The 13406-nt window shown below is 42.4% G+C and overlaps 1 protein-coding gene across 4 annotated transcripts in view; it reads left to right on the forward strand.

Moving 5' to 3' along the window:
* MYZAP (myocardial zonula adherens protein) overlaps nucleotides 1-13113 on the forward strand; it is a 52681-nt gene extending 39568 nt beyond the window's left edge. For 3 of the 4 annotated variants that reach the window (XM_074549420.1, XM_074549419.1, XM_074549422.1), the window contains 2 exons: nucleotides 117-217; nucleotides 1751-3445. In XM_074549420.1, coding sequence (XP_074405521.1) covers nucleotides 117-217; nucleotides 1751-1853 — 204 coding nt within the window. In that variant the 3' untranslated portion in view covers nucleotides 1854-3445. Of the gene's footprint in view, nucleotides 1-116; nucleotides 218-1750; nucleotides 3446-7833; nucleotides 8509-9154; nucleotides 9378-9927 lie in introns of those variants that run through there. The other variant, XM_074549424.1, reaches the window with a different exon arrangement.
* Nucleotides 13114-13406: the final 293 nt, after the last annotated feature.

The following is a 13406-nucleotide window of genomic DNA, read 5'->3' on the forward strand; positions in this document are numbered from 1 at the left end:
TTATCAGTACATACTTTTACACTGTTTCTTTTAGGGAAAGGGCAATGTGCAATTTTATTTCCTTGTTTAATTACCATAAATAAAATAAACTTGTGATGAAAATTACTGTTTCCCAGAATAAAGAATTGCAAGATAAACTGGACTACCTAATGGAAAACCAACAAAAGACCAATATAGAGACCAGAGATACTGGTGTAGAATGTGATCTTCCATACAGGTATTTACTTTTTCTGCTTGTTTGTAGGAAAATTCCTCATAATGTCCCTTATCAGTGTTGTATTAGTGAATCATTTTGCTAATGAACTGTTTGGATGTGGAGTTTAAAAGAGCACTTCACTCCTAGGTGCAGTTTACATAAGTGATTTATGGTTCAGGATTTATTTTTTTCTTAAAGATGCAAACATACTGCAAACTCGTGGGGAGCAGTTACTGCCAGTAACGCAATTTCAGTCAAGTCAGAGAGGGGACAGTGAGGTGTGGCAGGTACAGGTGCAGGGGCCGCTGGCAGCGCTGGGGGCACGGGACAGCCCAGCCCTGGCTTGGGGCACACCTCACTCTGTGCCCGAGGTGTGACCGGGAGCATTGGGGAGCAGGGAACACCCACGGGGGGCTGCGGCATTCTGGAGATTCCGGGCCCGGGGTGGAGGATCGCCGGGTAAACAGCGCCGTGACATCCCATGGCTGCACCAGAACGCTGCAGCTGCTCCGTGCTGCCAGGGCTCTGAGCCTGGCTTTGGAAAGCTCAGGTGTGCTGCCAGGGCTCTGAGCCTGGCTTTGGAAAGCTCAGGTGTGCTGCCAGGGCTCTGAGCCCGGCTTTGGAAAGCTCAGGTGTGCTGCCAGGGCTCTGAGCCTGGCTTTGGAAAGCTCAGGTGTGCTGCCAGGGCTCTGAGCCTGGCTTTGGAAAGCTCGGGTGTAAGTGCCTCCCCTTCTCGCCTGCTTTCTCTGCCCTGAGCCTGCAGCAGGGCACTGAGCTCTGGGAGCAGGGCTCTGCACTTGCACTTCAGTTTTCCCCACAGGGAAGAGCAAAACAGGAAACAAACCAGTAAAATAAAGAGGACCACTTCACGTTACTTTTATTACCAATAAGTAAACTTGTTGTTTGTAACTGCTCTGCAAATAGAATTGTTTAGTTTGAAGGAATGTAAATTAGCCTATGAAATCAGCAAGCAAACTAAAATTTACTTCATAATTTAAAAATACACTAATTTTGGAGTTCAGGTTAGAGCATATTTTAATGGCATGTGTTTTGGAACCTTGAATACACTGTTTTTTCACTCAGATTGTCAACAGGAACCTATCTTTGTTGCCCTCTCTCAGGCCCCTCCATATGTAAGCACAGCCCCTACTTATCTGATATTTTTCCTCTTTTTGAAATTTATCTCTTTGAAGGAATGCACCTCTGTGCAGTTTAGATTTCATGGAATTACTCTTAATGATTAATTGTGTTCTTAAATGCAATACCACTATCTTTCTTTGTTGCAGGACTCTTAATCCTAATAACTTTATTCCTGGGCATTCCACTGTAAGCACCAGCAAATGCTGGCCTGTAAATATGTCAGTATCTGCCACGGTTTTTATCAAATACTCTTTGTGGCATTATAGAAAAGAAATATGGAACATACCAAATGCACTGATAAGTTTAATTTTAGCCTGTCAATATCAACACAAGGGCACAAGTTCACTGCCATGGCATTACAGCTGTGTGATATCTGACCTTTACACTGTAAGCTTTCTCTTGTCTCCTGAACAGCACAAGCTCTGAGAACAGAGCTCCTGAGAGCCCGAGGCCGGTGAGGACGTACACGCCGTTCAAGAGAGTGCTGGAATTCAGCACAAGGAGCAGCACATCCTGAGAGCCCAGCTCAGCCAGCTTTCCAAATATGAGCAGATCTTTGCGCCTTGCAGCTTGGTTAGATAAGTTTGTATCAGTTTAGAGGAGAGCAGCAGCATGGAGTCTTGCTAAATTTATCCTGAAAGCAGCTCTGAAGTTACTACTGGTGTTAACTGTGAGGGAATAGGGAAGCAGCAGGCTGAGCGAAGCAGCAGTCAGGTAATATTGCTTCTTTAGAAGCTGTCTAGTGCAATGTGTCATTTCAAATGCCTGTAAGGACTTGTATAGCTGTACAGTTGTTGGGTTTTTTTCTCTTTAATTGTGTTGTAATTCTGTTTGAGTAATGAAGCTCTAATGTATTCTGTTGTCAGTAGTACTGGAGCAGTACCTGAAGCTGTGCTGGCAGAGGGAAGTTGTGTGGAAGCTCCGAATCTGCCCAAACTGAGGGTGGCTCACACCTGTCCCAGAGACCTGGGGCAGCTGAGGGCTCTCTTCCCCTGGGAGCAGCTCTTTTGTACCCAGCACTCTGTCTGGGAGGGAGAGATGAACTGGGCTGTTTAAAACGATTCCCTCAACACATGGCAGATGAATATTGTGTTTGCTGCTCAAAACAGTAAGGGATAGAGCAGATTATAATGGAATTTGCTTTGCTGGACTGAGGCACTGGTTTGCACTTCCTCAGTCATGGGACAGAGTGACCATGGGTGACACATTCAGTAGCAATTGTGTAGGAAAAACCCTGACACTTTATTTATTTACTTTTCCATTCGAGGAAGGAGTTTTAATTAAACAAAAGTTTGCCTACTGCAACCTGCAGCAGTCCTTGCAATTCCAACAGCAATAGCAATCCTGAATCAGGATTTGGAGTTTTGAGTATTATTTTTTTTTTGTCCAAACCACTTAAAAATCTTATCTTTGGCTTCAAAGTAGCAGCGGGAGTGACTGTATCTAGTACTGAACTAATTTAAATATATATATAGGGTATTATTTACATCTTGATTTGATCTTCCACTCTTAGTGAGTTTAAAATGAAGTAGGAATATATTATTTAAATTCTTTTAACATGAATGAAGGACTCTTTTCTTTTTTCTAATTACAGTACCTGCAGCAGAAAACAAACAACTTAGGTTCTGTATGATCAATATTTCATGCAGTGTCAATCCCAGGAGGTGCTCACCTTGCCACAGAGCTTCACAAAGGGATTGCTTTTATCTCCAGCCTAATGCAATTCAGTCCTGTCTATTCAAATCAAGTACACTTACTAAAGCTGTATTTTAAATAATAATGTTGAACACACAAGAAGATGAATAACAACTGATTTCAGGGATAAGCTTTGTACCCATGAAATCTTATCTCCATCTAGTGGCTGATAACAGCAAATATTTGGACAGTATCTGTTTTTGAAGAAAAGGACACTAAAAACTAATCCCAACAGGTATATTAATGTCCATTAGGGATGCAACTTTAGGTCTTACAGAATGTTTTTAGCATTTCTGTGTCCAAACAGTCCCTCTGTAATTAAGGACTTGAATTCTGGACCATGTTTTGTGAGAATTACTTTCAAACTTAAGATGAATGGATGAAGGTGGTAGATAAAACGAAATGCATGTTGCTGTAAAAGACATTAACTGACAAGTTTTAAAAAGTGAAAATCCTGTACTCCTCTGATTTTGGCCAGAAGTCAGGAAACAGATCCTGATGACTATGAGGTGCTCAATGAATGGTAGTAGAGGGCAGGGTAAGTATCAAAATGCTGTTTTGACACAGACTCAGAGGAAGTTCATTCTACATTTAATATACTCCTGAGAATCTCCTGAAAATGCCGCAACCTATTTTTAACTCTGAGACTTGCAACATTATGGTAATCTGCTCAACACTTTAGGAGGAATGCAGCAAGGCCTTACGTTTTTACTGTAAAGGTGTTCTGTGTAAATTTTGTCTTGACTGTTTGATGAAATACAGTATTTTTTTCTAAACCAAATAAGGACTAAAGTCAAAGCTGTATTTTAAGAGCATTTTGACGTGCAGTGAGCTGGATGACTATCACTTGATTGGACTACTGATGTAGATTTGGTAACTGAAGAACAGGAGAGGAACTGTATTTATATTTATATCATTGTGTTACATGAAAATGTATAGCTTTCCAGTCAAATGAGCAGTAATGTAAACTAGCATAGATAATAACAAACCTGACTGAAAAGACTGTAACACTTCTAGATAAATTTTCTCAATTTGAGACTGAGTTAATTAGTACTATCACATTAGAAACTAGTAAAATTTCTGTAAAAAGCAATAAAAGCCATATAGGAAGGTCCCAGAAAGTACACTAAATGTAAGTCAATTGTATGACTACATTTGTACCATGATAAGTATTCTTTTGTGATTTATTCCAGATACTCTGGAAAGTATTTTGGGATACACTTTTCATATATGCTGTACAAATAATGTATTACATGTATGCTTTTAATACATCCGGTATGTAGGACATGAAAAGGATAAATTGCAATAAACACTGTATTTAAACTTGTTGTTCTGTTGTGTCAACAGTCTTTTGGAAATAAACCTACCTTAAAAGGTTGCAGACTCTTGCTGTTCACAACCTTATTTGTTCCAAACATGTGGGACTGGAGAGCGGCTCCTGCGGAGCCTCGATGTTCCCGTCGGTGTTTCCTTTGGCACACGGGCTCCTGAGAACAGGAAGGCACTCCCTGGCTAAAGACTCCCAAAGCCAAGTCACAAAAGTAGATGAACTCTTTCATGAAATAAAAAACTATTGACTTGCACAGGATAAACAAAAACTGGGCAGCACAGCTCTTGGAAAAAAGCCCAACAGCTTCAGATCATCCAGATAACATCTGAATCCATCTGGGATGATGCTCTCCAGGCTTCAGCAGGATGAGACTGGGATGGTTCTGGCACATCTTTATTTACAGTTTATATCCACTTACTGATAATAGAGATTTATTTTTAAGACTATAAAAATAAAGCAATCTACATGTCAGCTAAAGAAGAGGTTGTGCAAACACGATAATCGCAGTGTCACAGGTTTGTAATGCTCGCAGGAAGAATGTCAAGTTTTTAACTCAAATACTGCTTTCCTATTTATGTGTATTCAGCTCAGATTGCCAACAAGCCCTGATAAAATCTTGCTGAGATGGGCAGTGCTTGGTGCTGAACCTACAGCATGGGATTCTGGGAGCTGGATACAGATGCTTTTCAGAGAGCTTTAAATATTTGACATTGAACATTTCTGCATATGAACAGATGAGAAGTAAGTTCTCTATGCATGAAGTGTGTAATTCTGCACAGGAAACCCCTGCTCCACAGAATGGAGATGGACATGCTGAGAGTTTTTTACATTTTACTTCATTCTTGTTCAGCCCCTGGGGCTATCTGCATGTGTAAAAGAAGAAAAGTGCAGAGAGACCCGAGTTAAGGCCCTTCCAGCCCTGCCTCAAGCACAACATGGAAGGAGCGCAAGAAAAGGAGGACACAGGAGCCATTTACAACTCAAGGTATGTGAATATTTTACAAATAAAAAGGAACTTGTTGATTTAAAGAGAAAATACATAGAAGTTACAATATTCTGTAAAGACATATAGTATGTAGGCAATGCAGTGATCTGATGCTTGCTTCCCAGAAGGTTGATAGGTATAAATACATATATATGTGCTTTTCAAGTGTTTGGGGCTTTTTTTTTTTTTAAGAAATAAGTTTAAGGGAGGAGTTGTTTTTTTTAAGGAAAAAAACATGAATTATTATAAAGGTGCATCATGCTGATAAGAAATTATTTTTTCCCTAAATGCAAGAAAAATTATTCCGTTAAATTCCAAATACTCATACCATTTTTCTTGTTATTTTGGGGGTGATTTACATTGTATGTGTACCTTGTTTCCTCTCCTCCTCAAAATTCCTGAGCAGAGAAACAGTAATGGTAGTTCCTGCCCCCCCGCCCAGAAAAATTCCCTACAATCTAAAGTTTTTTTTCGCTCCTTTTCCTAATGAAAAGAAGAACATTTTATAAAGTTCAATAATAATACTAAATTACTAAATCTATATGTCCTTCTTCAGGTTTGTACTGAAGTTGATGCTGTTTCAGTAGCATGGTGTCTAGATACTGCCCACCTGTTCACAACCAAGAATATATTTGTTCCAGCACCTTCCAAATTTCAGCTACTTGTTCATCATTCTGGAACTGTGGGGTACCTGTAAACAGACAATGATATTCCAAAATTTAACACTCCCAAATTGTAAATATGAACAATATTCCTTCTCAGTGAACAGTATTCCAAGTGAGGTACAGAATGATCAGGTGTGACTCCCAGAAGCCATGTTATTAACACTTTATTATCATTTTTTGCTGTACTTTCCTCTGTGTTTATGCAGTTTAGCACATAAATACTTGTTGCAAATACTGGCGTTGCTTTTCTGTACATGTCACAAAGCAGCTGAACATTTTGTGAGAGCAGTGGTCTAATGAGTTTATTCCTTCTAGATTCTCATTTCCCTGCTGGCAGGAGCAGTTTCTGTGCCGTGTTCTCCACGCTCTCCTACCCGCAGGACCCAGTGTTCTTTCTTGCGGGATGCACAAATGTGACAGAGGTGCGTCACTTAAACCTGTGTAACAGAGACAGCAAATTCAATAAACTTGCGTCCTGTAACTGGGGGGGATCGCCCGCTGAGAAAAACTCAGAGATTTCCCTGAATCATGGGCAGAACTCCCCCAGGGGATTTTCCACGGATGATCCAGGTAGTGCGTAACAGATAAAAGATGTCGAGAAACTTCGATAGAATACCAGATTGGTATTGTGTGGACTGTGGAGGGGGAAAAGTTAATGTCTGCTGCAGTGCTGACTTAAAAATTGCTAAAAGGTGTCAAATTGCTCTCAAACTCAAACCCAAAGGCTTTCAGCGCTGCTCCGCACGTGTCGTGCAGGGCACACAGCGCAGCTTTCCCAGCTGTTGATGCGATTCTCGTAGGATTTAAGGCGGGTCCCCGGCGCGGGACAGAGCCGCAGTCCCGGCGCTCCCTTAGCGCGGTCCCAGGGCCGCGGCGTCCTTCGCCTTCCGAGCAGGTCGGGCCCCGCCGCCGCGCCGTCACTTCCGGCAAGATGGCGGCCCGCGGGGCTGTCCCGGGTGCCCATGGCGGCGGCTCCGGGGCTGCGCGGGCGGGCGCTGCCCGAGCTCCGCGAGATGCTGAGGCGGCAGGAGCGGCTGCTGGCCGACCGGTGAGGGCAGCGGGAGTGCGGGCGCCGAGGAGCGGGCCGGGCTTCCCGCCAACTTCGCCCGTCCCCTTGCAGGCGGCAGAGGACGAACCGCCCGCTCCCGTTCGGCGCCTGCGGGGCCGGGGAGGGCGCGGGCAGCGCTCAGGCTGTACATGGCGTGCGGCTCTGCTGCCCGCGGGCACAGCGATGGACACCTGCCCTATGAGGGGAGGCTGGGAGGATTGGGATTGTTCCGCCTGGAAAAGGGAAGGCTTTGGGGTAACCTAATCTGCGGCCTTGCAGATCCTGAGAGGAGTGTACAGGAACGATGGGGCAAAACTATTTGAGGGAGTATGTCGTGAGGGACGAGGGAAGGAAGGGGTTCAAATGAAAGAGTGGATTTAGATTAGATACAGAAGGAATAAGTTATGCCCTGTGGGTGGGGAGGCACTGGAACAGAAGCTGTGGCTGCCCCGTCCCTGCAGGAGTTCAGGGTTGTGTGGGGCTCTGAGCAGCCTGGCCTGCGGGAAGGTGTCCCTGCCTGCGGCACGGGGTGGAACGAGATCATTTCTAAGGTCCCTTCCCACCCAAACCATTTCATGGTTCCTGTGTTTCACTGACAACGTGTAGGTAGTGCTGTGCTGCAAATGCTTTGCATCTTGCTGTGTTTCAGAAGTTTAGTATGTAAATAAGCTGATGTTGCAATGTGAAACCTGCTCCATTAGCTATTCTAATAAAACTTGTGTATCTCAGGTTGAAACAGGATTGTTTGTAATATTGTTTGTTTGTTTGTTTTAGGAAGTTCATTGCTCGGCTTCCAGATAAGGGTAAGAAGATCTCTGATTTTGCTGAAAAGCTGAGGCTTGCCATTTCCCAAGAGGAAGAAGTAGCCAGGACAGCTGAGCTGTTATCTGCTGTCAGGTTGGAGTTTCAAGCAAAACAGGACGAGATTAACATAAGCAAACAGAAAGTTGTCCTAACTGAGGACACAGTGAACAGTGCAGATTCCTCAGTTGTTAATGAAAACTCTGACATTAAGGACATTTCTGACACTTCTGCTGAAAGGGAGGAGAAGGCAGAAGAAGATGCCACAAATCAAAGGACTCAGAGGAAAAATAATCAAGCAAAGACTGTTACAAAGGATCAGGATAGTTTTTGTGAAGATGTCTCCGAGTCATCCACAAGCAATCACCTGACCAATGATCAGCAAGTGTCCCAGAGCAACACTGAGGATGGGACAGAAAGTACAGCTGCTTTGGACAATAGTAAAGAAGCCTTGGTTGATGCCTTTCAAAGAGTTACAATTGCAGATGGGGAAAACAGTGAAAAAGTATTGGAAAAAGAGCAGGATGTGGCAAAACACAAGGGCAATGTATTTGGAAGCCAGCATCCCAAGACACCACATTATATTGAAGTTCTAGAGGCCAGAGCCAAGAATCCAATCATAAAAAAACCCAAATTTAAAACAAATGCGTGAGTACAGATCTTTTCTATGCGCATAAAATGGGAAATGGTACAGAACAAGCATAATGGCTTTGTTTTCTAGTGCTGATTAAAGAGATTTAAAGTCTCATGACACACAAGGTTCATATGTTGGCTCTGTAGCTTTAAGTGCCACAGAATCTCAGTGCTGAGCAGTTGTTTCATTCCACCCATCTGAAACAACTGACGTGAATCTTCAGAGAATTTCATAGCTTAAGGTGCAGAACTACTAAACAATTGGTAAAACTTTTGGATGAGTTCTGGAGCATGTAGAACTTTAATAGCTGGAATTGTTTTGCTTTTTCTGCACTTCTAGGAGAATTGCAGTCTATGTTGTCTGTTGTGGTAGCAGTAACAGTTTGTACCTTGTGTGACTCCCACAGCATTGCTACTTCAGTTTGCTAATAAATCAGCAAACCAGTTTGGTTTATTGTCAGGGGTAGCTTTTGATACTGTCTCTCTGTGGAGAAATAGTTCTGTTTTCTCTGAGTGCTGTTTACTTTTTATTTGTCTGTGTTTTCATAGCACTTCAGATTTATTTTCAACTCTTAGGTGTTAAAAATAAGTTTTGAAACTGGTGTTGTTCAACCTTGTGATGCAACTTTGGATCACAACACAGGTGTTTTGTGTCTTCCAGACTGTCAGGAGAGCAGAGTGGATCATCTCCTGGTTCCTCTTCCAGTCGGTCACCCGGGGGTTTGCGCTCTCCAGTTCCTCCAGAAGAGAGGAGACTCAGAGATAAGAAACATTTGGATGACATCACAGCAGCTCGACTGCCACCACTGCACCACTCCCCTGCCAAGCTGTTATCCATAGAGGAATCCATAGCAATTCAGATACAGCAAAAAGAAGCTTATGAGGTATGAATTTACAATTTAGTCTGAAAATTACATAACCAGGATCACTCCCAGAACAGAAAAGATAAAGGGATCTTTTCATAAAGGTGAATTGAGATGGAAAGACTTTGAGGAAAGGCACTTAGGCTTGTATTTGGTTCTTTTCATGATATAATTGAAGAATGTATTATTGCTCTCTGAAAGTGTTAGTCCTACATTAAACAAAATCTCTGTGTGTTAATATGCTGACCTTATTGCACTCACTTCACCTCTGACTAGAAATTTAAATGTACACCTTCCCTATTAGTGATGACAGAGCTTTTGTCCTTGCATAAATGAAGGCCTAGCAGTATTTTTTATTCTTAAAATATTCAGGTATCTACATTTGCCTTTATTTATTCTGTGTCTGAAGAATCCAGGTTCTGAGGTTCTAAATTCTGTTGTAATGGATTTTGACTTTTCAGGTAGTGTCAAGCTAATGCTTAAATTAGTTTCTATTTTAGTATATGAGTTTATTCATGAGAATGACAAATGAACACTTTTTCTAACCTGTGTCCTTTTTTTCCTGACGTAGGAAATGCAAGCCAAGCTTGCAGCACAGAAGCTTGCAGAGAGACTGAATATAAAAATGCTCAGGTTTGAACCAGAGGGGGAGGCCTCAATGCAATACAGAGAAGTGAGAGATGAAGATTATTTTTCAGAAGACTGAATGCATGGAAGGCTGTCTGTGGATGAGCTGTGTAACTGATCTTTATGCAGTACTTCTTAAAACCCAAACCTGAATATTGAGAATGCTTCATCTTGTCAGCTTTTTCTTAAAATTTTCACATGACAGTTCCAGGAAGGGTTCAGTGTAGATATCATAAATATACACGTCACAATTATTTATCAGTCTTCTTTGGGGACTGTTTTTTGAGCCCTTGGGGCAAAATTCTTGTGGAATGCCCCACAGTTCTCAGCTTTAGCAAAGAAAGCTCTCTGATACAGCTTTGCAGGATAGGATGGGTCAGCTATAAGAGAAAGTTTCTTCTGTGCAGAAATGTGATAGCAAAGTGCTTTGGCACAAAATATGTCCATAAACAAAGCTGAGGTGCCTGTGAACTGCTCACGTGTATGAAAGCTCTTGTCTTGTATAAGTGTGATCTACTTCTTTTACCTATTGAATATTACCTTTCATGGTATGGTGACAATACCTGCCCAGAGAGTCACAATAAATACCTGATCTTGGCTGTAAGGTAACTTCTTACCACATGAGAACTTGTTTCTCTGCCTGCACCTTAAAATAACACTTGCTGCCCTTACCTTGTGAATAGCTAAGAATTTAAAGTTATTTTGTTACTCAAATTCTGTTTGGGCTTTAGGGACTCTGCTGTTTGGTTTTTGGTTATTATGGCAAAGCACATCAAGAGATCAAGTTCATCTGAAGATTTTACTATTTTTATTAAAGATTTTTATGGTTTTCTGTATTTTTGTACACTGCTTTCATACTTTGGATGTACTATTTGTCATTGTCCAATACTGTAAATTAAGAGATCCACCCTCTGGTTTTGTTGGAGGAGGGGTTGTGTGTATTTTTAAGTTTTGGCTGTTATTTGAAGACAAAAAACCAATCTTCCTTACACGACCATGAATAATAATATGAATTTTGAAAGATAAGAAACACACCTGACAAGTATTTCACAATGGTATTTTCACTGTGGACTAGGATTTTCTAAGCCTAGTTTGAGTTTAGTTCCTTAAAGCAAACCTCAGAGATTGCTTGTATAGCCTGGCAACCTGTTTTCCAAGATGTTGCCACAGCTGTGTGTGCAGGGCTGTCCCTGGATGTTCCTGCAGGAATGATGTCTTTGGAAACCAAGGCTGCTCCAGCTGCAAGTCATTGAAAAAGCTGCATGGGATGAAAACGTGGGAGGAAGGTCTCAGCCACTTGTTAGTGCAGGCAGCACTTCCCTAGCAGGCAGGAACTCTCCCAAGTGCTCCAGAAGCCCCCCTGGGCAGTCCCTGTGGCACAGTCCCTACCCTTGCACTGCATTGGACAGGTGCAACTGCTGCTAAGCTACTTGTGATGGTTTTTTACTAGATCATCTCCTGCTCTTTCTTGAACCCTTTCCTCTTGCAGCCTTCTGGTTCTCGTTGTTCATTGGCTTCTCATCAGCTGCTCTTCCCTTTTTCTCATTAGGCTTACCTGTTGTCACTAAACCCAATATTCTGCCTCCCTTTCCAAATGACAGGCTGCTGTGTGTGTCTGTGTGTGACTCCTGCCACTGCCATCTTACCTTGCTTTCTGGAACTCCATCTAAGTACCAGCTGTGTGCCTCCTATGTGCCTCAGTCCATTGAGAACCTCACAGAGACCTCAATATCTTTGTAGTTTTGTCATGACTGCTCTCCTGAGGCTTTTCTTATTTCCTGATTTGATGTCAGGTGTTTGTCATTTCCAGGCCTTCTCACCTTTCTACCTTCTTTTCATACTTGGGTTTTTTCCCCTCCTCTCTTGTCTATGCTCCTTCATCCTCCCAGCTTCTCACCATCACTGGCCTCTGTCAGCACAATTCTTTGGCTTGTTTTCAGCTATTCACGTTGATCCCTCAGCATCCCTGTTGATGACCCAGTGGATCTCAGTTGTGTCTATTTCTGTTCAGCTCGTGGCTCTGACTCACAGGCCAGAGGAGTGGGTTCATCTCTCAGATCAATGCTTTCCATGCTGTCTGTCCAGCTGCATCTCGTCATCAGCCCTCCCATTACTGCAGTCTCTACTGCTCAAGGACAAGCAGCCTCAGAATTGTATTGGCTTTCCCTCTGCTCTTTCATGAAACATAAATCACCACTTCATGCTGTTTGTATCTCTTGCCCTGCTTGGCATCCTTGCCCTTATCCTGTGCTGTCTGTGCTCTCACACCTCTGTGAGATGCTGTGTGTGTGTTTTCTCTCTGCTGGCTTTTCTGTGCTGAAGGAATTCACACAAAGCTATGCAGTTAGGGACTTGTTTTCTGGAGTACTCAAATTTACCTCTACCTAGGCTTCTGCTGAGCACACACTTCTGCTAACTAAACCAACTCTTTTTTTTTGTGTGTGCTATTAACACATACTTTTGCTCTCTAAACTTTGTAAATCAGAGGCAGTTTTCTTGACCTTTATTTTGATAGCATTCAGCATGTTGGGGTTTTGCCAAAATGATCCCCTGAATGGGCAAACTTCCCCTTTAAGGGGAGGTAGGGTGGGGTGCCAATCACTGTGGTAGCAGGTGAAGTTCATTAAGTGCTCATTAAACAATCAGCAGCTGGTCAGGGCAGTTTTGGGGAGCTCTTGTGGAGGAGAGTCTTCTGTGCATACAAACCAAGCTAAAGGTATGAATTTTAATTTATTATTTTAAAGTTTGCAAAATTTAGAAGCTTTCCTGGGGGTTGTTGCTTCTGAGCAGAAGTGTGCACTTTGAATTAAGATTCTGTGAATGATAAGAAAGCAAAGTCAAGTTTAAAGAGTCCTGTGTTGAGGACGTGCAATCCTGAAGTCTGTGAAAGGTTCGAGCACAAGAGGATCATGAAAGGATTTGCTGGATAATGAAAGGATGAATCATTAAATGGTTTAGTCACATTGAAAAAAATTTCTGATTGAGTATGGTATTCCTGTTGTTGTTTCCCAGTTCCAGATCATGTCAAAATGTATCTTGAGAGCTGAGGAGCTTGCTCTCTGTTTTGAGAATGGACTGCTATATTGGAATGGGCTGTTAACACAGTAAAAATAAAAGAATGGATAATATATTTTTGAAGTTGTTCATGTGAATAATGTTTTGTTTTGACCATGTAAGATTTAAAAGAGAATGGGAACTCTTTTGCTTCAGTGCTTTACAAGGAAAACATGGAGATGGAGCTAGGAAACTATTGCTGTATAGGAAAAGAGAACTAGGGATGCAGATGGATGAGGAAAGACCTGAGAGACCTAAAGCTGGCCAATCTTGCAGGTGTGAGAGATGGCACAGAGACACAGCTTCAGTGTGACCTGTGGGTCAGAGCTGTAGCAGGTGAGGCAGGATCTGCACAGCACCAGCTGTAGG

Source organism: Zonotrichia albicollis, chromosome 11 (assembly GCF_047830755.1).
Source record: "Zonotrichia albicollis isolate bZonAlb1 chromosome 11, bZonAlb1.hap1, whole genome shotgun sequence".
In the NCBI taxonomy this organism is placed as follows: domain Eukaryota; kingdom Metazoa; phylum Chordata; class Aves; order Passeriformes; family Passerellidae; genus Zonotrichia; species Zonotrichia albicollis.